Below are 26,175 nucleotides of genomic sequence, written 5' to 3' on the forward strand. Positions count from 1 at the left end.
GATACAAACATTACAAAAACAGTAACTCTGCACCTTTTAACACCGGCAGATTACAAAATGGCATTAGTCAAATAATTGTTTTGGGGTTTAAATATAGATCATAGATAATATGACAAAGCAAGTTATTGGTAAAATCGAAAAATATGTTCATGACACTGTACATATCATTTAATTTTATTTGACATGACACACAAAAAATAGTCACTGTATTGGAGTATTTCTATAACCGACGTTTTGGTTTGAATGGCATTAAACAAGTGTTACTTTCCTTATAGCCATTCCCGAAGAAAATCTACTAGTATATATCTATATCTATAGATATCAGACGGTCGGGCGTTGCCAAACCCGGGCCCTAACTCTTTTTTTGTAAATGATGTTATTAAAGATACTGATAAGTTTCCTCTCGCAGTCATCGTTTTTAGCGATAGAAATGCCGGTATGGGATATAAATATTTTTATAAACATATTTATGAATAATATGTTATAAAAGCTCTCTCCTCATGCTGCTCGGGCTAAACGGCTTTTAGCGCCTTGGATGGCTCTAAGTTGCTCTTACAACGACGTTACTATTTCGAAAGAAAACACTTTTCCACTACCCATTGCTTTGCGTGCTGACGATTTGGACGTGCGAACGGGCTGAAATTTGAAGTGAACTGAATATCAAATCGATTTGTTTGATACTAAAATGTCGTTTATATATGTCACATATAAATCACCGGAAAGCATATACTAATAACATCTCTGTCACTACGTGGGAATGTTCGGATTTCTAATGAAAACAGTTGGTTTTGGGAGGGGTTTTCCATGCAAATTATAAATATAAGACTTTTGACTAAGCTTTTAGAGCATTTAAATTTAACTAAAAAATGTTTAACATATATAGAGAGAGACACACACAGTTCGGCAAATTGTTCTATGGTAGATGGAACATATACTTCTTACCCAATCACTACGTTCCTTAGAGCACAGCATGTACTCGTACTCTTTGCAGCGTATGTTTTTGTTGATCTTTTTTTTTTTAAATTTGGTGTCATATGAATAAAAAATATCGTCGTTTAAAGTATGTTGTAGTGATCATTTTTCTATGAGTTCCTCCCTGAGTCTTAGATTATGTGTTTTTCATTTGTTACTTCCAAGCCACTTTCATGATGATTGTCAATGTGAACAAGCAAAAAACTGTGCGAACATTCCACCTGCTGTGTCGCTGCCTGTGAACACGAATATAAGATCAGCAAATTTTTAAGGGTAATGCGGGTTTGGGACCGGCTGGAAATGAATGGATCTTAGGCTGAAACCGTACAGAGTGCGCCCCCAGACAAATGGCAGGGTCAAAAGAAAATAATATATTATAGTTCATGGTTTATTCACGGAAGCCTGTTCACGATGTTCAAACCGTATACAACAAACTACGGTAAAAACGAACGCACTGTACCTAATACTAATTTTATAGGCTCGGCTCACTCAATGTCTCTGTTTGTATGGCACTCGCCTTGTTCATTCTAGTACATTTTGGGATATAATGACTTTAGTATTATAAGCTTATCCTTGTTAAGCGACTAAGCAGTCTTAAATCTATAAACGGATTATTGACTATTTTTAATGAAAACAATAGCCGTTTTGAATACAAGAATAATCAAGGGTTTACAACTCTGTACACTATTTGATTAACATGTAACGCAGTTCCGTACCTTTGACATAAATCGTCAGCATGACACGAGATTTTACGCTACAGGTATAAATCAACAGCCCGGGTACCGAGGTAAAATGAATGTGAAATCGAGAAAAAATATCGGAGGACAACTGTAAAACCAACTTTTATTTTACTGAGGTATTGAAATGGCACGTATAAAATCGTATATCAATTAAAGATTAGAATTAGGTGTTTTAATGGTTCATATGCCGGCCAACCGGGGGACACGGGCCTTTGTGCCCCCCACCCCTAGATCCGCCACTGCATCCATTGAAACAACTGAAATACAGATTGTCAGAATTATTGCTATTCCAAAAAGACTGCTTGTGATTATTTAATTGTATCACAAATATAGTTGAATGTAGCCTATAAATGACGTTTATTCTTAATCAAGCGGACGTCCCATAATGCATTGCAGACAGGTGCGAATTACCTACCTTGACACAGCATGAAAACAAATTGGAAAAATATTGACTGATCTTGAGATTACATTTCACTGAAAATAATGTGTAACGTTTCATCTATCTTGTGTTATGAGAACAAACAATTTAACTTATTTTTAACGACAGGTGTGTTTAAATGGCGGGAATAAACATTCTAAAACGAAAATAGAAAAAAAAATACCTGTGAAATACACGTACAGAAGTGAACAAATCAGCATGCAATCCTTTGTTTACATTGAGCGGTTAAAATGTACTTTATGACACATTTCTAAATGCAATGTCTCGGCTGTCAAGATTTTTACCAAAGTTCCTGCGGGGTGGAAAGGATGGGAAACAAACCAGTGACAAATCGCAGTGCAAGATAATTTTCCTCGACGAAACGGAATATTTCATTCCATACAAGGTAGACTTATTAAATTGTCAACACTAGTAGCAATAGATACTATAGGCTAGCTGCAGAGTTTGGTGTTAACAAATCATTTACTCTGCAATTGCCTATACATGTATAAGTGCATTTTTTTGTTTAAAAAGCATTTTGTTGTTTTTTATGTCGTTAGAGGCAGGGGTGTGGTATGCTACAACCATTAGCCACAATAATGCACGTTTAGGGAACTTTTTTTACATTTGGATATTCATTTTGTTCCCTAAACTCCACTAGTCCACTATTCATATCAATGTAAAATATATTCTTCAACTGTTACTCCACAATACTAAACACTTCACTGTTAAATAAAAACACCAAAGTTACACTTACATTATTTTAGCCAATACCTTTTACTTATTACACATATGTTTTTAATGAAACACAAATAATATGTTTAATTTAGATCGACTTGTGTCAATTAAGCATCACCATTTTCAAACCATCTAGCAGGTGCCCCGTTATCTTTCCGCTCAATATACTTAGCGCTGGGATCTGTCATTCTTGACTAGGAAAACAAGACGTGGGGTATGGACGCGTAGGCCGCCAAATAAAAAATCGTCAATGACTCTGAAGCGGCTGTTTATATGGACTACCACATCCATCTACCCCCACCTAACAATTATCAATTAAAAAAGGCAAAAATATGCTCTGGTTTTATCAATAAATAATGGGCTTTACTTTGAGAGAAACTTTTGATAATTGAAGGTGTGTTGTGGTTATATGGGTATGGCATAAACCAGGCACTCGTACTTGTGCACCTGTGGTCCTAACAACACAAAGTTGTACAATTGTGAAGAAGTGGGCCAATACTTGTTTCATGATAAAACACTAATGAAGATAAGTATAATAAATTTCTAACACTCTATGTTAAACTAACAAGAGAAAAAACATGCAACAACATTTCTTGTACCAACACAAATGCACCTATCAATGTTTTGCTCCACAATGGAGCATGGGTGTTGGGCCGGCATATACTGCAGGGGACTTTAGACAGCTGGTTATTTCTGACATGTGGGATTTTGACAGACTGTGAGACCACCTACAGGACTATGTGTAAAGGGTTTTCAATGCTTGGACCATCCTTATTTAACCATAGAGATTTTGGGAAAACTGCTCTGTTTCAGGTGCAGGATTTAGACACCAAAATTTGCATTTTATGTTAATCCTCAAGTGTGCCCACAGCTGCCTGATGGGGCAAAACATTGACATTTGCGTTGGAACAAGTATGACTTCTCCTGTGCCAAGGATATCATACTGCATTGTATCAACTGGTAAATTCTGCCTTCTTTTGTGCGTCAACACAAGAAAAAGCAAGTCTTAAAAACATAGATCAGCCAAATGTGTATCTATATAGAAGTACTGAGGCTTATAGAATATAATTGCCACATAGATCATTTTAATGGCATGAAGTTCACTGGTTAAGAACACCAACTTCAGGTGTAAGTGATCCAATTTTAAAATACTTGACAGACTGTCATAAAAGCAATGTTTGTTTCAAAATTGAAACCAGGAGTCGTCCCTCAAAGGTCTTCTTAAAAGCCAGTTTTGCTTCTGCGGCAGGGATCTTCACTTCTTTTGGGGGCCTAAGGCACCTCCTAACACCACTCCACCCGAAATGGTCTCAACCCTTCAGCTGACAGGTCAATCACATCCCTGAAATTTAAATTACTCTGGTAAAATCAAGGAAGTTGTCTTCTGGCACTGACAGAACATCCTTAGTACAAATTTAGCTTTTAACTGTTAAACAGGAATGAAGGCTAATTGGGTGTTTTGTAAATGGTAAAGTGGGTGTATTGTAAATGGTAAAGTGGGTTTAATGTATATGGTAAAGGGGTTGTATTGTAAATGGTAAAGTGGGTCTAATGTAAATGGTAAAGGGGGTGTATTGTAAATGGTAAAGGGGGTGTATTGTAAATGGTAAAGTGGGTGTTTTGTAAATGGTAAAGCGGGTGTTTTTTAAATGGTAAAGGGGATGTTTGGTAAATGTACAATTATTGTATTCTGCAGTAGCTTTCTAGGGGACAGCTATCCACTTCCCAACCAATTTCACATTCAGTTGTCAGACTCATGCATGTCAAGTTTTACTCCAATTGTATACTTGCAACAATCAAATATTTTAGGGCTCGCATGATCACCAAGTTACTGGGTGTCCTCGTGGCTATATTACATGTAAACTCAAAATTAAGCTCAACCGTAACAATTCGCATGGAAAATAGAAATTCTAAAATAAGCGTATAAACCCTTTTTACACAACATTACAATATCGTTCAGCGATTATTAGGAATGTTATTATTGATATTACCACATGTTTTAATCCATATTGACTTTCATTGTTGAAATTATCAGTCGATATTTATACCAAACTACAAATCTACCGTAAATCTTACATGTATATGAGTGTCATAGTGAGTCTGAAATGCCACAGTTGTCATTAGAATATAAAACACATCAAATATACAATAAATGTTGTGTGCCAATTCAACTTCATTATAACTTACATTTTCAGCCAATGAGACCTCCTACATAACTGCCTTAAATAAATATCACACTTAACCATTAACAATCGCAGTTTTACCAAAAGAGCAGAATTGACGTCAGAATTTGGGTCCTCTTCTGCTGATTTCATGTTGTATTTGCTATGCTGACTAAGACATTTTCAATTCTTATTTTCAATGTTTTAACTTTATTGTAGAATATAAAACAATATTATTTTATTTTTTGATAAACCGTATTCTTTACATGTACATGTGCTTTGTTATTGATGCATGTAAATATATAATAACTTGAATAATGAGTACAATGAATCTCCTGTATTGTATTATGATAGTGAAATGTATGATCAGAATGATATCAAACTAAACTATTTGATAAAACTTACTTGATAGTCACCATGGTTTGGCAATAAAGGATTTTGATTTATCTTGTCTGTTGAAACTAGTATGTGATTTTGTATAAAGCCTACAAAATGTTTTATCAAGGTAAATTGGCCTTTTTAAGTGAGAGCCTATCTGATTGGGCTTTCAGCACTGGAATGTATGCCTGTTTTAAATGGAATGGTGTAAAAACAGAGCTTTTAAAAAAAAAATGAGCACCTTATCCTACATGTAGTTTGGAAGACAAAATTAATGAATTTCATTTTAAGTTTTGATTAAAAGTTGTAGTTTGAATAGAGAGAAATCAACAATCAAAACTATATGGCATTAAAAGAAAAGATCCTCGCCCGTATGAAGTTGTAATTGAACATATAAGCTTGTGTCACAGTTGTTGGATAACGTTATGTATAGAGAAGTAAGACCTTATTCTTGTTGGGCAAAGTTGACGCAGCCGTGCTTGCAGGGTGACAGAGCCGCGTTTCAGATGACTGGTTTATCTCCCAAAACAAAGGTGGAAGATCTCACCTACCAGTCTACCCCTTGAACACCTTCAATTGACTATAATGGTCTTGATTGATTCACGTTTTGTTATTGTTCACCTATTGTTTATGTGTGTGAAGGTCTGTGTCAAAGTATTACATTGATAATTATACATTTATCTTATTTCTGTCAAGTGAAGTCAGATTCCTATATTTCACTCAGTCAAAGTCAGTGTATCAATTTCATTACACTTAAGTTATCTTCACAAAGTAAATGTAAAGACACACTTATAATTGTCATTATATGTCCTCAGATTCCTCTCTAACATTCATTATATTTCTACTGTATTTTTTATATTTAATTTTCCATTCTCTCTCCGTACAATGTGTACATATTCCATTTATATACTGTGAATGTGTGTGTATTTGTGTGTAACAAGAAGTTTGCGACTTTGAACAAAATCTATTTGAAATAATGATTAAAATGCTCTCATCTTTATTCATGTAAATGCAAAACCATAGGATAAGAAGAATAAGGAGAGCTATACTACTCACCCAAGCGTCGGTGTCACCCCTTGGTTAAGGTTTTGTGTGCAAGCACACATAGGTTAATATCTCAGCAACTACTTGAGGTATTGCATTGAGACTTTATACAATGGTACTCAACCATCCAACCTACTTAATTAACCAAGTTTGATAACTCTACTTTGCATTTAATGCCAATAATAGGCCTTTATTATTTGACTTAGAAATTCTGGTTAAGGTTTTGCGTGCAAGCACACATAGGTTAATATCTTAGCAACTACTTGAGGTATTGCATTGAGACTTGATACAATGGTACTCAACCATCCAACCTACTCAATTAACCAATTAAGATAACTCTAGTTTGCATTTAATGCAAATAATAGGCCTTTATTATTTGACTTATAAATCCTGGTTAAGGTTTTGCGTGCAAGCACACATAGGTTAATATCTCAGCAACTACTTGGTGTATTGCATTGAGACTTGATTAAATGGTACTCAACCATCCAACCTACTTAATTAACCAAGTAAGATAACTCTAGTTTGCATTTAATGCAAATAATAGGCCTTTATTATTTGACTTAGAAATTCTGGTTAAGGTTTTGCGTGCAAGCACACATAGGTTAATATCTCAGCAACTGCTTGAGGTATTGCATTGAGACTTGATACAATGGTACTCAACCATCCAACCTACTTAATTTACCAAGTTAGATAACTCTAGTTTGCATTTAATGCCAATAATTGCCCTTTATTATTTGACTGAGAAATTCTGGTTAAGGTTTTGCATGTAAGCACACATAGGTTAATATCTCAGCAACTACTGGATGAATTGCATTGAGACTTTATAAAATGGTACTCAACCATCCAATCTACTTAATTAACCAAGTAAGATAACTCTAGTTTGCATTAAATTCAAATACTGGCCCCTTTTTTATTCAACATAGAAATTCTGGTTAAGGTTTTGCATGTAACCACTTTTAAGTCAATGCTTCAGCAAATACATAATGTATTGCATTGAAACTTTACACACAGGCTCCTAACCATTTAACCTTATTTAATCAAGTAAGATAACTCTATCTTTCATATTATATAATTTTTGCCCCTTTATTATGCGACTTAAAAATTTTGGTTAAGGTCTTGCATGTTAGCACACATAGGATAATATCTCAGCAACTACTTGATGTATTGCATTGAGACTTTATACAATGGTATTCAACCACCCAACCTAATTGAATAATCAAGTTAGATAACTGTGTTTTGCAAATAATGGCCCTTTATTATTACACTTAAAAATTCTTGTTAAAATTTTGCATGTAACCACATTTATGTTACTATCTCCGCACATCATGTATTGCATTGAAATCTAATCTAACAGTGATCCATGCATGTTTCGCCAAAACTTTTCAATCCTTACACTGAAAAGCGGCGGAATAGTCGAGCGCGCTGTCTCTGTGACAGCTCATGTTGTATTGATAGTGTTTTATTTGCCAAAATTAATCGATGAATCACCAACATATTAGTCTTTCACCTTTAAGTTGCAACATTATAGTTTTGTGTAATTTTTTATATGTGTATCATGGGTAATTTTTGTATGAGGAAAATCACGAAAAAGACCACCTATACATTTTTGACAAAATATACCTACATTCTTGTTACTTCATTTATCATTTCTTATGCACATCACACCCGTTCGGAGATAGAATCAATGATAACAATGACTAGAAATCATTTTGGCTGGGCTTTGTCAGTAACAATTATAATTTTAATCCATATATCTATTATCATTTATTTGGAGATCTTTATGAATATTAATAATTTGTCTGGCTGCGCCCACGATATTTTTCATACAGACTTCCAAATAAACAAATTATGAAATATCTGTACTCAAAAAGTGTCAACAAGACATAAGTTTATTTTCTTTAAACTTAAGTATAGTAAGTTCTATGACATGCTTCTTTGTTCAGATAGAAATGACCACAGAAAATGTTAGTGTTTGCATCATACTATTTGGATGTATGTTTGCTAAACCAATCATGAATTTATTGCAGCAGTTAAGTTTTATATTGATCACAGGATGATCTAAAACGCCCAAATATTTATCTCCAATTTTCATTTTTCTGCCAGCTGAATGATTTGAGTGTTTATGCTGTAACTTGTAAAAAGAACCCAATTTTAAAAGTAAATACCACCTGTTCATGTATACCATTTTGTAATTGATCTGTTTCAGTATTTGAACACTTGAATTGAAATCAATTGTGTGGAAATGTCTTCAATGTAGGGAAACTAATTGCCTAAATTTATATGGTCAGTTTGTCAGATTGTATTTGAATGATTAAAATAATTAAACTTGATGACTTTAAACTTAAATTGATATATCCAAAAGCAATACGCTATTTATGGAGAATTTTTAACAAAATTACTCAAAATTTTGAACACTAAGCATCTGTAACCAAAAATATGAACATAAGCCAAAAATAAATGGCAAGATAAAAAATCAAGTGAGAAAATGAAGACAAAAGCAGATGGGGAAAATTCATTAATAAAAAAGTTTTCTTTAATTTAAGAAGTTTTGTTTGAGAAACTGTATTTATGGGGCTACATAGGGGGAGGCTTAGGGGGCTATGTAGAAATCAAAATGTCCTGTCCGTTTGACCGTCCATTGTTCCTAACATACTGATGGGTTTTTACTAGGTACTATTTTCTTCATTCCATATAGGAAATTTATTTGTTAGGTATCATTTGTTGTGTTCTTGTTAGTTAGGGTATTGTTGGGTATTGTAGGGTTAATACACCTTTTTGAGGTCGTTAGCATCTGCAAAGGCCCGCAAAATGGTTAACAGCCCGAGTGCGTAGGTAAATTATTCCATAAAATACACACCATGAGAAACGTTTGTGTTTAAAAAGGCTGTTAAATGTCACAAAAATGCAAAAACAGTAAGTAAAAAAATAACTTCCATAACTGGTGCTTGTGTGACATCATGAGTGATGTCAATGAATTTTTTTTACATAAAGCTTGATTCGGGCCACAACATAACTCCGCAGTTGCATTTTGTTTCGCACCATTTTTTGCAGTGTTTGTTTGTTTGGAAAGTGTCGTTTTTTTGGAAATGGACTGTTTTTTTGTGTATTTACACACAATAGCTATTGGGTAATTGATTAAGTACCAATATAGTCCTACTTTAACCATTATTTGTGTTGACAACTAATTTAAGCCTAAAATTTTGTAATTATGTACTTGATAAAATGTACAGCATCTTCAGCATCAGAGAAAAAAATATTTGAAATTTCTTTGTTCATTGTATACGACGTAATGGAATCATGTCCACATATATGTTCTGATTAAAATCGACAGAAATAACTAAAGGAGTTGAACATTTTAGACTTAATTTAGTGCTTTTAAGGGAATCAAATAGTCAAAACAACTGCAGAAAGTACTATCTAGTAAACACACATCAGCTTGCCTAAGGAAAGACAACTCAGAAGAAAATATGTAAGTTAGATGCGGTTTATTTAATTTGTTGATATTTGTATACAGCTATATATGCTGAAATTCGTTTTTGTGCTAAAGTTTGCATCGTTGACCCACTTTCGGTCCGAAACCAAAACAAAAAGCCGGTCATTAACAGCATGTGAATTTACTGAATAATGCACGTTTTCTACCGATAACGCCCGCGTTTTTGCTTTTTAACACACCACAATAACAGACCGTAAACACACATTTTATGCAATAAATTGTTATGATGTTGAGTAGTAACCAATTAAGGCCCGTATGAGCGTCCTTCCGTACACTTCTGTCGCAGAATATGGGGACAAAGCATCGGGCTGGCGTAAGGCATCAAACTCAAATATGATACTAAATAAGTTTAGTTAAGGTTGACATATTGAGATCAAACTTGGTATATAAGAAGAGTTTATAGAGACTTCTCAAGTGGTTTGGTCAATATCACTGCTACTTATAAAAGAAAAACGGTTGAAACTGAATATCTTGAGTTAGAGTTGACATATTGTGACTGAACTTGGTATATAGAAGGAGTTTATGGAAATCTTTCATGATCTTGGTCACTTGTCTTTAAAATAAAAAAAATGGTTAAAACTGAAAATCTTAAGTTATTGTTGACATATTTTGACCAAGATTGGTATGTAGGAAAAGTTTATGGAGACATTTCCTTGGACTGGGTTTTGGTCCCTTATACAGACAAGATCACTGTTACCAGATATAGAAAAATGATTAATACTGAATATGTTTAAATTAGGTTGGCATATTGTGACCAAACTTGGTATATAGCAAGAGGTTATGGAGACCTTTCATGTGAATGAGTTTTGGGCCCCTTGGGTCTTGGTCAATGTGACTGTTAATAAAAAAACAAAAACAGTTGAAACTGAATATCATAAGTTAAAGTTTATTCATTATCATTTTCCAAAAAATATTAAGTTCCAGAAATCTTGTGCATTACATACATATGCCAGGGTAAGCTTGTTGAAGATGTCGTGGGATGTGCCAGGATGCTATATAAGGAAATGTGTCCCATTACAGTTGTATTCTCCTTAAAAAACACACAACAACATGCCCTTTATCAATCCTGGATTAAACCCTACTATGAATAACTACATGTATGTATGTTTGTGTATCTGCAGGGAGCATTCAAGGGTCAGTATGTGCTGGACCGTGCATTTGAGCAGCTCAACCTGCTGGAGAAAGACTACTTCGGCCTCCGCTTCATTGACGGCACCGGCCAGACGGTAACTCAGTCTCATAAGTCTTCGGATGCTATACATGTACAGTTTAAAACTTGAAGCATGATGACAAGAAAACTGTCTTGAATACTGATTCATTTCCTTAACGTTTAATGTTGAAAATTTCAACTTACATAATATGTATTAGACAAATATTTATAGCATTCCTTGAACTTACTTATTTGAACATTTTCTTTAAATTGATATATTTTCATGGTAACAAGATACTTTTGAGCATAATTATAACCATGTGTTGACTAAGTACAACAGTGGTTTTCTGTAAAGTTACTATTTTGGGTCTAACCATGTTTTTGTTTAGGTGTTTTTTAAGTCTGAGTAACATAAGATATAAGACCTTGCCGTAGCCATTTGTTACCTGGAGGCTACACTTGATATACAAGATATAATGATTTTAAGACGATCTACAGCAGATAATGATTTAATCTGATTTTCTTTCAGCACTGGCTGGATGTCAACAAGACCCTCTCCTCCCAGTTGAAAGGTAAGTCACAGGTTTTTCACATTTAAACTAACCAACCATGTATCGGAGGTACTTATCATTATTTGCCAAACCATGATAGGTATTGGTGCATTGTCTGTTTGTAGACAGAAATCTTTGATAAAAGAGATCAATGTTTCATCTGTGTAAATCTGTAAGCTAGCTTTGATACCAACCGTGATCTTTACAACAGATTCCAACTTTACAACGCGGAGGTCAAGAGGTGGCACAACGGTCACTATTCACCAGTATTGGAACACCTCCGCTGTTTTCAAATTTCCATACACTGATATGTATTCAAGTTAGGTGATAATGAAAGCAAGCCAAATTACCATAAATTATTTACATAGCCTTGACCGTAAATACCTATAATCTTATTAACACATTTCCACTTGACAGTTTAGAGGAATCCCCGTTGACTTTTATATTCATTGAAGCACTCCGCAGTAGAAGTCAGTCAATACCTATGTTAATGTCATGAAATTTTAATGGTTGTTTTACCTATTACCTGCAGTTTGTAATTAGACCAAGAAAATTAATCTTATATGCCTGTAGCAATTAGTTGAAGGACAGAAATTCCATTTTTGTAAGAGTTTCACCAGTTTTTATAGTATTTTGATTAAAAGTTATTTGTGGGTAAACTGCACAAATCTGCATTTAACTTTTTCAAATGAAGTTCTTACAATATAAATTTAGGAATGAAGGTAATAAAAAGGAACATGTAAAATATTTCCAATTTTTATGTTTAAGGGTGCACTATTCCATACACATTCTACTTTGGGGTGAAGTTCTACCCTGCCGACCCCTGCAAGTTACGGGAGGAAATCACAAGGTTTGATGACTATGATGTTTGTAGTTTTAGTTTGTCTTGAAGATTTCTTTTTACGTATTGTGATATCCTTGGTGTCATAGTTGTTGATGTGGGAAGAAGTCATTACTCGAAAACTGTTTCTTAATTACCAAGACCTGATAGCCTTGTGGTAGGTCTGGAGTTTATTCCCTCACTGATTCATACTGAAAGAAAATTGATTAAAGTGGTATTGAGAAATTTGGAGTACTTTGTGCTGGATAAAATCCTGGAAAGATGACTTCTGTGCTTAACACCGGGCATGTTAATGAACCAAGGGGTCCAGGGGAGCCAAGCTTTTATGCAGCCATTGCGCACTGGGCAGACTTTCTTGAACCAATAAACAAACAACTGTATTCACATGAAACTTAATACACATCTTACAGTGACAATGTGAAAATAGTTATCTGGAGCAAGTCCCCTTTCTTTGGCTTAGATATTTGTTTGCTCCTGAATGAGGGCACAAAGTAATCACAAGATGAGTCTATGAGTGACTGTGTGTCAATCTTGAAATGTTGGGTATATGATGGTTACGGCCTTGGTCTTGTAGGTGTTGATGACTTACTGTTTGTATTTATGTGTTTCAGGTATCAGTTCTTCCTGCAGGTGAAGCGTGACATCCTTCATGGTCGCCTGCCTGTCTCCTTTGAGGAGGCTGCTGAACTCTTCACCTTTGCTGTCCAATGTAAGCAATCATAGCACTACCGGTTAATGGTTCAACTGATATCTATCCACTTTTGGCGGCTATCTCTGAAATAAAAACAATGATCAAGTTTAAAGAGAACTATTGTAAAGTGTTTTAAATGATGACAGGATTGAATTTAGGTTCTTTGATATAAAAGACATGCACATAAGGTTTGTATGTTATTAGTACTTACGTTATCTAACTTGCCTGTCTTAAGCTGAGCTTGGAGACTATGACTCACAAGACCTGCCTCCAGGCTATGTGTCAGAGTTCCAGTTTGTGCCAAACCAGACAGAGGCACTGGAGGAACACATCACTCAGCTGCACAGGAGGCTTGGGTGAGTAAACATGAAGGAGGGATACTGGTATGTAAAAAGGTAAGAGGTCTGATAATTTAGGAATGGGGGGCTCAGTTGAGTAACCATGGAGGAGGGGTATGTAATAGGGGTAGGGGGTTTGATAATTTAGGGGTAGTTGGGGTATGAGGGTTGGTATGTAGGGATGGGAGCTGTGTTGAGAAAATGTGTACGTGGGGTAGGATAAATGAAGAATGAGGAGAAATGTGGGTCATATTTGTAAGACATAGGCCTTAGAAGAGCACAATACTTGGCTGCATTGGAGGCTTGTGTGATATACACTTATCTTGTGTGTATCTAACTTAACTTATTAACTTAAATTATAAATGAAGATTCCCATTGCTATACAGGAACATCTTTAGTCATCAGTTATTGAAATTAAAAGTTTTGTCAAAGATATACGTCTAAATAAGCCTATTGTGGTGTATATATAAATATGTATTTTTTGCTGCCGCAGGGGGACGTTGCCGGCAACGGCTGAGCTGAAGTTCCTGGACAAGGTCAAGTGGTTGGACATGTACGGCGTTGATCTTCATCCTGTCATGGTAAGAATATCACAACAGTTACTGGCCTGCCAAAGGCTTATTAGATAACAGTTATTTCAAACCATTATATGATTTATAGTAAATTGATTTATTCACATTCAATCATTTCTCACAATGCCAAATCCCTAACTTCTTTCTTAGCTTGTCATATAAAGGTAATATCCTAGCCTTGGTGTGATCCTTCACGGCAGAAGAGTCATTTTCTTTTGACGTGCACATCTTGCATTACTCGGTAACAATTGGAAGATATTGACATGAAACATGATGTACATGATAAACAGAATAATATTACACCTGTGTGTTGCGAAATTCATTACTAAAGTTGAAATAGTTTTTAGTTATGCCATCTTTATGATTGAGAAAAAAGCATTAAAGGATAAGTAATTAGCCAGTTGCAATTGTCCTATGGAATAAATTTATATAGCTTTTAATACATAAACTACTATCATTACTAAAATAACCTGAGTTCTGAAGTTGTTGCGTTGCCTGTGAAGCATAGGGATAATTTGTCCGATGTAGTCATCTTCGCCGATACTGTAGCCACATCGCTCTTCAGTTTAAACATCTTGGTGTAGAGCCTTCAAACTTGGTAATCACATAATGATTTTCGGGTCAAGGTTATAATTATATCTACAGGAACTTTCTTTAGATCAATAACTTTTGAAAGACTTGGTGTAGAGTCTTCAATTGTATACACATTGGTGACATTAACAAGAAAAAATATATTCCGGGTAACAATAGTAGAAGTTATAATGATGATAGTAATAATATTGATAACAATAACATAACGTTTGTGAACATTTAGGATTGTGGCCTCTTTCTGCAGGGTGAGGGTAACACGGAGTATTTTCTTGGTCTCACACCAACCGGGATCGTTGTTTACAAAAACAAGACCAAAGTTGGAAACTACTTCTGGTAAGCTCGAAGAGATGTTTTATCGATGTTCCCTTAGCAAGACTGTATCATAATATTGGCGTAGAGGGAGATAATGAAAATGTTAAGAAAATTGATTCACACAGTAGCTTGTGCAGCGAATCAAATTTGCATCTAGACATATGATGCTGTTCATTATACATGACTGTACATATTTTTTGTTTTAATTGCTATGTTTGTATCCATGATTGCCTGTTTTCATCCCTAAAGCTTAAATGTATGTGGTAAAACTATTTTTATTATGCCCTCCTTTGAAAAAATGGGCATATAGCCATAGAGCAGATCTTGTTTGCATAATAACTAAAGAATAGTTTGACCTTTAACCACCAAAATTCAGTGGGACGTGACCTTTGCCAGTAGATGACCCTATTGTTTTTAAGGCCAGTATGTCAAAGGTCAAGGTAATGGTCAGCAGTCTTAGGAAATCTTTGTCTGCATAATAATTGAAAACAGACCTTTAGTAGGTTGTCTTTGACTAGTAGTGGACCCTTTTGTTCTTTAAGGACAGTAGGTCAAAGGTCAAGGACACACTCAACAGTCTCATGAAAATTTTGTTAACCGGAGAAGAATTACATAAAAACCTTTCACAGCCATTAATAATCACTTCATTTTTTCTTAAAACAACTTTATTCAATCCACCACATGTTTCTGACCAAGTGGCATTTAGGGGAATAATGTTTGAGAAACATCTCTTGATAATGATTAGAAAAATAACGAAGAAAAGTCCACTGTTTTCCATTTGTACATTTTCTTTTTCATACAAAATTCTAAATTACAGGCCAAGAATCACCAAAGTGAATTTTAAGGGAAAAGTGTTCATAGTCCGCGTAAAAGACAAAATTGTAAGTACTTTTCCATTTTCACTAATATTGTGTGCACTAGTTTTCGTTTTGATATGATTCCTATGATAGTGCATTATTTTAGGTTATATAGTGTGCAAGATGTTTCCTTTTCCTACATTAAGCTTGGGTTTTGTAAGAATTTGATATTGTTTTTGAACTTTCATTTAATAATCATTATTTTGAGAGTGATTTCATTTTGATATGTAGCCCCTGCATGTTTATTAGGTGTATGTGTGTGTTGTAGAATGATGAGCATACATACGCATTTGAGTTGGCGACGAAGCAGGCGTGTAAGCACCTGTGGCGCTGTTGTGTGGAGCACCACGCCTTCTTTAGGTATGTTCAACATGCAATACTGGCCTTTCAATGTGAAACAGTAGATAAAAAAATGGGAATTTAAACATTTTATTTTTTGCACATTTTTTATATTTGGATATTATTACAGTATGTGTGTATATATAGTACCATATGACTTGATATTATTGCAGTATGTGTGTATATATAGTACCATATGACTTGATATTGCAGTATGTGTGTATATATAGTACCATATGACTTGATATTGCAGTATGTGTGTATATATAGTACCATATGACTTGATATTATTGCAGTATGTGTGTATATATAGTACCATATGACTTGATATTATTGCAGTATGTGTGTATATATAGTACCATATGACTTGATATTGCAGTATGTGTGTATATATAGTACCATATGACTTGATATTGTTGCAGTATGTGTGTATATATAGTACCATATGACTTGATATTATTGCAGTATGTGTGTATATATAGTACCATATGACTTGATATTATTGCAGTATGTGTGTATATATAGTACCATATGACTTGATATTGCAGTATGTGTGTATATATAGTACCATATGACTTGATATTATTACAGTATGTGTGTATATATAGTACCATATGACTTGATATTGCAGTATGTGTGTATATATAGTACCATATGACTTGATATTATTGCAGTATGTGTGTATATATAGTACCATATGACTTGATATTGCAGTATGTGTGTATATATAGTACCATATGACTTGATATTATTACAGTATGTGTGTATATATAGTACCATATGACTTGATATTATTGCAGTATGTGTGTATATATAGTACCATATGACTTGATATTGCAGTATGTGTGTATATATAGTACCATATGACTTGATATTGTTGCAGTATGTGTGTATATATAGTACCATATGACTTGATATTGTTGCAGTATGTGTGTATATATAGTACCATATGACTTGATATTGCAGTATGTGTGTATATATAGTACCATATGACTTGATATTATTGCAGTATGTGTGTATATATAGTACCATATGACTTGATATTATTGCAGTATGTGTGTATATATAGTACCATATGACTTGATATTATTGCAGTATGTGTGTATATATAGTACCATATGACTTGATATTATTGCAGTATGTGTGTATATATAGTACCATATGACTTGATATTGTTGCAGTATGTGTGTATATATAGTACCATATGACTTGATATTGTTGCAGTATGTGTGTATATATAGTACCATATGACTTGATATTATTGCAGTATGTGTGTATATATAGTACCATATGACTTGATATTGTTGCAGTATGTGTGTATATATAGTACCATATGACTTGATATTGTTGCAATATGTGTGTATATATAGTACCATATGACTTGATATTATTGCAGTATGTGTGTATATATAGTACCATATGACTTGATATTATTAGAGTATGTGTGTATATATAGTACCATATGACTTGATATTATTACAGTATGTGTGTATATATAGTACCATATGACTTGATATTATTACAGTATGTGTGTGTATATAGTACCATATGACTTGATATTGCAGTATGTGTGTATATATAGTACCATATGACTTGATATTATTGCAGTATGTGTGTATATATAGTACCATATGACTTGATATTGTTGCAGTATGTGTGTATATATAGTACCATATGACTTGATATTGCAGTATGTGTGTATATATAGTACCATATGACTTGATATTGCAGTATGTGTGTATATATAGTACCATATGACTTGATATTGCAGTATGTGTGTATATATAGTACCATATGACTTGATATTATTACAGTATGTGTGTATATATAGTACCATATGACTTGATATTGCAGTATGTGTGTATATATAGTACCATATGACTTGATATTGCAGTATGTGTGTATATATAGTACCATATGACTTGATATTGCAGTATGTGTGTATATATAGTACCATATGGCTTGATATTGCAGTATGTGTGTATATATAGTACCATATGACTTGATATTGCAGTATGTGTGTATATATAGTACCATATGACTTGATATTGCAGTATGTGTGTATATATAGTACCATATGACTTGATATTGCAGTATGTGTGTATATATAGTACCATATGACTTGATATTGCAGTATGTGTGTATATATAGTACCATATGACTTGATATTGCAGTATGTGTGTATATATAGTACCATATGACTTGATATTGCAGTATGTGTGTATATTTAGTACCATATGACTTGATATTGCAGTATGTGTGTATATATAGTACCATATGACTTGATATTATTACAGTATGTGTGTATATATAGTACCATATGACTTGATATTATTGCAGTATGTGTGTATATATAGTACCATATGACTTGATATTATTACAGTATGTGTGTATATATAGTACCATATGACTTGATATTGCAGTATGTGTGTATATATAGTACCATATGACTTGATATTGCAGTATGTGTGTATATATATTGCCATATGACTTGATATTGTTGCAGTATGTGTGTATATATAGTACCATATGACTTGATATTGCAGTATGTGTGTATATATAGTACCATATGACTTGATATTATTACAGTATGTGTGTATATATAGTACCATATGACTTGATATTGCAGTATGTGTGTATATATAGTACCATATGACTTGATATTGTTGCAGTATGTGTGTATATATAGTACCATATGACTTGATATTGTTGCAGTATGTGTGTATATTTAGTACCATATGACTTGATATTGCAGTATGTGTGTATATATAGTACCATATGACTTGATATTGCAGTATGTGTGTATATATAGTACCATATGACTTGATATTATTGCAGTATGTGTGTATATATAGTACCATATGACTTGATGTTGCTGTATGTGTGTATATATAGTACCATATGACTTGATATTGCAGTATGTGTGTATATATAGTACCATATGACTTGATATTGCAGTATGTGTGTATATATAGTACCATATGACTTGATGTTGCTGTATGTGTGTATATATAGTACCATATGACTTGATATTGTTGTGTGTATATATAGTACCATATGACTTGATATTGTTGTTTGCTTTTAAGGGCAGTTACAACATAAAATATACCGTTTATTTGTTTCACAATCTGTTGATATTAACAAGCGCTACAACCAAATACTAAGCAATATTTATTCAACCTTGTATCTTTTTGGTTTCTTTTGATCGGTAGCAAAATACATAGATTTAAATCATTACTATGAAATCTTTTAACATGTGTACATATAATGGTCTTTGTCTGAATTTCTTTATTATGAGTCTCTAACTTCAAATATAGAACTATAACTTAGAATTGTAGTTGTTGTGTATCACTGTTGGTATATATCCACATCATGTATAACACTGCCTCTCCATACTTTCTGTTTCATCTCTCACAGATGGAGGTAGTATTGCTCCGTTACCTATCCATGACCTGGTGTCATTTCACTACAATTTACTAGCCAAACATTTCGTTATATTTACATTTCCCAAAAGTATTCCAAATTGCACAGTGTGATATTATTCAGTTTTTCTATACTATTTAGAGGTTTGTTACTGATAAATTTTCTTTAACGATCCAAATTTTTTACCTAATCTACAAGTAGTACGCTAGTAAATTTAGCAGCTACTTCACGCACCTATCATCCTTGAATTACAATCATGTACTAGTGGAGATCATCATTTATTGATAACAAAATGATTTATCATATATCCCCATGTATCATTATACCGCTAGATAGATATAGGTGGGGCATATATAGGAGTTGCGACCCTCATGTCCTGTTCCAAATTGTGTTACATGCTGCTCTTAAATAATTGCTCCTACACTCATGAAACTATGTATGAATGTTGGTCAGCAAGGGAAGTTGTGCACCTACAATTTCTGTAACATTTCACTAAGTCTATCTATTGCTATGGCCCTACTCTATGTAAACTATGGACTGTTAATTGTTATTTTTTCCAAAATTATTAAACCATCATGCAACCCACAATTTGAGTGATATTTAACTTTGTATAAATACAAGTTATGGGCCTTAACTTGTAAATAAAAGTGCTTCAAAATTATACCCCAATGCCATATTAATATTTTGATTTACTATTAGAATAATCCAAACAGTATATTTCATTTATTAGGTACCAAAACGGTAATTTGATAAGGCTAAAAGAAGATATAAAATATAGTACAAATATAACAAACTTTAATGTTTGGCATTTATTTCCTTTAAGCATGTATAAGGATTCAATGTCAATAGTTCTTTGATTTTCCAAAAAATGCATATATTTAGAGACATTTATACTTGTAAAACAACTGTTCAAAACTCAATGCATTTGCGAAGTATGTAGAGGGGAAGTAACAAGGGAAGAGGTCAATGTTTTTTTTTTTTCGAAACTTCAAAAGTAATTCAGTATTGTTGAGCTCCTTCTATTCTATATCAAGAAAAAGAAATGCTTTTGTCAAAACTTAAAACTGAAACTCATGTAACTCTTGAACAGACAAAACTAGCTCAAAATGAATACTTGTGCATGATATAAATATGCATAAATTTATTGTTAATTATGCGAATACGCAGCATTGATATAGTGTCAATAGTGACATCCATTTAAGACTTAAACATTGATTGTTGTTTTCTTTCAGTTAATTGCATTTTGAGTGATCCAAGATAATTTTGAAAATTTGATGAAATTTGATAATGGATAATTGACTTCAGCTCTTAAGACCATTGAAGGCAAGTGTATCTGTATGAAAACACCATGCCACCATTGCTTTATTTGGCACTCTATCAATAATATATATCACAAGTTTCATTGTTGAAGCGTACTGTGAATGTTACCATGCTACATGTTGACTGTGTGTGTATTCGCCGGTGTATTCTCATCTATAGAGTGAACCAGCTGGGCTCGGCTGCCCCTAGGGCTGCTAAGCCATATAGGTCCACCTCCAAACATCGCTCCAGGTGAGTCAAACACACTACAATTACCTCGGTAAAGGTGCGCAAATATTGACCAATTCACCACAACTATTGTGTCAAGTAAATGGTTACAAAGACTGTTTATTAAAAGAAATAAATCTGCACAACTTTGAAGGTGCAGTTAATACAGGACAAGCCTGTTTGTGAAAAGGCCTTCCATATGCTTGACATGATATTTTCAGTGAGAATGTAATTTGAAGTGCATGCCGATTTGCTCCTTAAAATTATGTGTTTAATGTTGGGTTGAAAACATTAAGGAAAGCGATGGGTTTGTAAAATACTGCATCTCATCATTTCATTGTTAAGTTGGTGTTGGTGTTGTTAGAATAATTTTCAACTGACAGTTTTCATATTCAGACCAAATCACATAGAACACCTATTTAATGGTAAGAAAGTTTGACTGTTGGTAAAAAAGATAATCCAAGTTTTTGAGGGCAAAATAGGCTAGAAATAAAAAATATATTTTAATGAGACTACTGTGTCTGGTTATGAAAATTGAAAGTCTGTACTGCATACATGTTGTTGCTAACCTTTTAATTAAAATGCATTACTATTTGACTTGCTTTCAAGGTATGTCTGCATTGTTATAAGATCAATTATTCTTAGTAATAAGTTCTTAGTATTTCAAAAAAGTAAATATTAATGCCTTGTAGTTGCTGTTTTTGCATTCATGTTGTCTTTGAAAAGTATGTACTATGTGCAGGCATTACTTGCGTCAACAACACAGGGAGATGCCTTGAGCTTTTGTGGTAACATAACATATGTGATAACTGCCCTTTGAGAATTTGATCGTTAACTTCAGTTGATTACCTGTGGCATCCCCTGTGTGGTTTACTGCGCTTATTCTAACAGTTAAAGGTGTTGGGCTTGCTACCAGCTTGTAGATGGCTTATATCATCATCATCATCTCTAAATCTTAACATTTACAAAAGTTTCTGCCTATTTCTGTTGACTTCACATGTCTTTTGTGTATATAAGTATAAAGAATTATGTGTATTCTGTAAAATCGTTTATTCACCATACAGATGTGTCATTCACCATACAGATGTTTCATTTATCATACAACTGTTAATGTTATTGTTTGTATTCATGTTTGAGGTATTGTTACATATATGGATTTCCATGCATGTTACAGCGGACGTACAGAGAGGGAGCACAGCGGGGAGCAGCAGGGTCGTGACCAGCCACGCGTGATCCGAGTACAGAGCAGGCGGCAGGCACGCAGGGCAATGTCAGATTCCAGGCTAAATCATGGTATATGAACCAACATGAAACTTTTTTGGTATCATTTTGTGGTTGAAACTCTGTGTTATATCAGAAGACAATGATAAGCAGGGCTGTTATAATTTAAGGTTTCATTATCAATTAAAGTGTAAAGTTTTATAAAACAAACTAAACTTCATATTTTATCATGCAAGGTGGAAACTATTGAAAGCATTGTTCTGCAATTTATGAACTAGTCCCTAAGTTGGAATATTTCTAAAATAATATCAAATATAGTCGGCGCCCTTCTGGGCGCTGACTAATAAAGTTACAGAAGTTTTGTGATTTAAAGGTTATATACATTTAAGAGTGGGGCATGAGTATAGTTGGTCAGAATCAGACCTAATAGAGCAAATGATTCAGTTTTACTATTCTTTTTCTTAAAAAAATTAAACATTTGTATAAATGTCCATAGTAACAACTTTGATCATTGTTTATTTATATTGTAGACCATTCCACGACTGGTATTCAGTTTACCGAGGGTCATGTGACCATGGTAGTCAAGCCCGAGCAAGTCAAAGGGTATGTCATAGAACATTTTTGATAAAACTTTATAAATGTATGCCAAATGTGTTTTTTTGTGATAAGAAAAATAGACTTGATCTGTTCTATCTAAACATACGTAGATTTGTTGCACTGTTGTTTTGGACTAGAATACAGTGCAAACTATTTTTTTTAAAAATGTTGTGATAAAAAGTAAAATGGCACAGTCATGTTCATATCATGTAGATATTTATACTTGTTACAGGCCTCGGCATCGTAGCCTTCCAGACCTGAAGGGACGAGAGTCTCCAACTAGCACAAGGTCGGCACCCTGGGAAACCAACATGGACACGTACGTGGGCACCGCCAGTCTTAAAATTCTTATTACAAGAAGCATAAATGCCTTACAAAGGAGTCAAAAAGAGTTTGATTTTATTCAATTTCGATAGTTGTATCCAAGATTTACTATGCTATAGTCTTTGAAAATGGTAACAAAAACAAAACTTTAAAAAAATAAGCAAGACTAATTTTGGGAAGTGTTTGTTACATTTTATGTATAGTGGATCTACTGTTTCATGTCACAAAACATGTTATGTTTTGATAACTTTACCATCAGTGGGCTGTACACATCTGGCCGAGAGTCTCCAGTGTCTGTAACACAGAGTGAGAATGTGAACCAGCTCCGTCGTTACCATAGAGACAGCGACAGTGAGGCTGGACACAGGAGAAAGTAGGTCACATTTCGGTTCTTTTTTGTTTGTGTTATAAAAGTGTTTTGAGTTTATAACAGGACCATTTTGAATGTATCTTAATTTGGAAAAGCCTAACCTTCTTCAATTTCATATTGAACCTGATTGATACCAACATGTATTTGTAATTACAGATATACTGTAACACTTGGTAAATGTACATTTTTTTTCATTTTCTTACATTTTATTTGTTTTCTAACATTTGAAACAACTAAACCACCATGGCATTTTCCAGTAGATATCATAGGCAAGGTTATGATAGTGATGGCGGAAGTTCTCGTGTTAAGTAAGTTCCGGTGTTGTTTGCTGTGGTAGCATGCTAATTACCCCACCCACTCCAAAGACTCTTAAACAAATACATGTGATATAGAAAAAAAATTGATACTTTGTTTCAAAGATACAAAGTATTGTAAAAACATGATTTTTGTTGGGGAAAATTATTGTAAGGAATGAAACAAACGCATTCCAATTTTTGCAAACTGTTTTGTGTTTAGATGTAGTACACTTATGTCATACACATGATTTAGCCCCTTAGTTTCCAGTAGTGTAGTTTTTGGTCAATGCGACCAAGAGAATTATCTCGTGGTCCACCTTGACAACTGTTGTGGTTGAGGCATTTTGGGTATTTTGTACATTTTTCATACAGCAGAAGCTGGCACTCATAGATAGTGCTGTGTTAATGTTTTGGTGTGGTATTTGGAGTTGTTTTAAACTTCCATAGACAGATTGCTGTGAATGAGTGTGTGAATTGCTCTTTGAAAAATAATATTGGTAGAGTATTACTTAAGGATATTGAGTATCTTTACTGAACACTTGTTTTGTGAGCTTGGATTTAATCTATTAACAAAAATTATATGTAACTTTTTGAATAAAGTTTTGAATATCATTGTATGATTTTAGGTAAACGCCTGAGGATAAATTGGTTAAAATAATGATCTTAAAATTAATTTCTTCGGTATATTTAAAAAAAATATAAGAGAAACTAAGCAGTAGTCTCACATGCACGGTTATTTATCCTAAAGCAGTATGTATCACAGTGCTATACCTCGACTGATGTTAACATCTTGTCTAATGGTTGCATTTTAGGTATTTCCCAAGCAGTCGGAAGGGTTCGGATAATGAAAGTGACGTCTCAGTCACCAGGAGAAAAAGGTACAAACTGGGGACCAACACTTATATATATATATTTAACAGTACACATTTATAATGAATGCAACAATGTGATATCTTGTAGTTTAAATAAATACTTATTATTTGATACAAAGTCATACAGATTTGAAAGAAACTTCTATTTGAGTACTTCAAAAGCCAAACTATACATAATCATAGCACATTCTGCTTAAGAATTATTGGTCAACATTGTTATTAAGATGCTTGTGTTTTATCATTTAGACTTACTAGTTGTTCATGTTAACAGGAGGGATCATGACTCGGGCAGTGAGTCAGACATTTCTCCGAATGTTCGGGACCGGTACAGGAAGGCACGCAGCGTCGGCCCTGATAGATTCGAACGTGAGTGGAATGATGCAGTACAGGGGTAAGTCATGTTGAAAATTTATTTTTGCCTAAGCATTGTTTTATTAAAGATGACAAAAACAATGCCTAAAATGTAATAGCTTTAGGTGTATTCCAATATTATAAAAAAAAAATCAAAGAAAAGTTAGAATACATAATTGTGTGTAAAACATACATGTACATATTCTTGTGGGTTATAAATTATAATGTTTGTATTTCAGCTTATATATGCAAGACAAGGAAAATAGACCTGTCATGTAAGTTGTATTCACATGTATATACAAAATAATGTAAAGTAAATGAATTTGATCGGTTTGCTATAAAGAAGCTATTTTTTGTCTATGACTGTAACATGTAGATGTCTTGGCTAGTTTTTTAAGGTTGTACTGATCACATTTATGTTCTCATCAGGTCTGCATCTTCAGTCCATTCTGCACCACTTGGCGAGGCACGCCAGAAAAAGATGCGCCGTCGACGCAGCAAGTCCCCAGGCAACGGAAAACGGCCACCAGAGGAGCTGAGGCAGCACATTGCGTTTGACATGGTGGAACCATCGCAGGAACTCACAGAGGATCAACTCCGCGAGATACCATACGTGAATGTCGAGTGAGCAGTGTTTTTCGTTAATTATGGTTGTACATGTAAATAGTCATGGTTAAAGCAACAAGGAGAATGTTAAGATTGTTTATCAGTGTATTGCCAAACATGGTGTTCATGCTTTTAATTAACAGTTTTAAACATAGATATTTTTTTTCAATTTCATAATCATTCCTGGGTGATATAGGTGTAATTATCTGCAAGAATGAGTCCTGTTGGGACATGCATATTATCAACAAAAGCAAATTTAAACAGGTGATTGGATAATAAAATCAATGTGTAAAATTTGAATAAGAGATAAAACAAACAAATAGCACTGATTGGCCCAATATTTATCCAAAATAAACATGCCATGTTTTTCGGCTACATGACTCATTTTCAAAGACAATGTC

The 26,175-nt window shown here is 33.9% G+C and overlaps 1 protein-coding gene across 11 annotated transcripts in view; it reads left to right on the plus strand.

Moving 5' to 3' along the window:
- The first annotated feature begins 2,107 nt into the window (after nucleotides 1-2,107).
- The window catches only part of LOC128227728 (uncharacterized), a 33,569-nt gene continuing 9,501 nt past the window's right edge, over nucleotides 2,108-26,175 (plus strand). For 7 of the 11 annotated variants that reach the window (XM_052938516.1, XM_052938520.1, XM_052938522.1 and 4 more), the window contains exons 1-20: nucleotides 2,108-2,536; nucleotides 11,067-11,171; nucleotides 11,625-11,667; nucleotides 12,415-12,496; nucleotides 13,099-13,196; nucleotides 13,414-13,534; nucleotides 14,010-14,097; nucleotides 14,903-15,012; nucleotides 15,809-15,872; nucleotides 16,117-16,208; nucleotides 21,090-21,161; nucleotides 22,312-22,430; nucleotides 22,889-22,961; nucleotides 23,188-23,274; nucleotides 23,539-23,652; nucleotides 23,907-23,957; nucleotides 24,758-24,823; nucleotides 25,089-25,208; nucleotides 25,408-25,443; nucleotides 25,598-25,792. In XM_052938516.1, the coding sequence (XP_052794476.1) occupies nucleotides 2,411-2,536; nucleotides 11,067-11,171; nucleotides 11,625-11,667; nucleotides 12,415-12,496; nucleotides 13,099-13,196; nucleotides 13,414-13,534; nucleotides 14,010-14,097; nucleotides 14,903-15,012; nucleotides 15,809-15,872; nucleotides 16,117-16,208; nucleotides 21,090-21,161; nucleotides 22,312-22,430; nucleotides 22,889-22,961; nucleotides 23,188-23,274; nucleotides 23,539-23,652; nucleotides 23,907-23,957; nucleotides 24,758-24,823; nucleotides 25,089-25,208; nucleotides 25,408-25,443; nucleotides 25,598-25,792 (1,862 nt within the window). In that variant the 5' untranslated portion in view covers nucleotides 2,108-2,410. The remainder of the gene's footprint in view (nucleotides 2,537-11,066; nucleotides 11,172-11,624; nucleotides 11,668-12,414; nucleotides 12,497-13,098; nucleotides 13,197-13,413; nucleotides 13,535-14,009; nucleotides 14,098-14,902; nucleotides 15,013-15,808; nucleotides 15,873-16,116; nucleotides 16,209-21,089; nucleotides 21,162-22,311; nucleotides 22,431-22,888; nucleotides 22,962-23,187; nucleotides 23,275-23,538; nucleotides 23,653-23,906; nucleotides 23,958-24,757; nucleotides 24,824-25,088; nucleotides 25,209-25,407; nucleotides 25,444-25,597; nucleotides 25,793-26,175) is intronic. The other 4 variants (XM_052938517.1, XM_052938518.1, XM_052938519.1 and 1 more) reach the window with 4 other exon arrangements.

The sequence above is a fragment of the Mya arenaria genome, chromosome 3 (genome assembly GCF_026914265.1).
Source record: "Mya arenaria isolate MELC-2E11 chromosome 3, ASM2691426v1".
NCBI classification, from domain to species: domain Eukaryota; kingdom Metazoa; phylum Mollusca; class Bivalvia; order Myida; family Myidae; genus Mya; species Mya arenaria.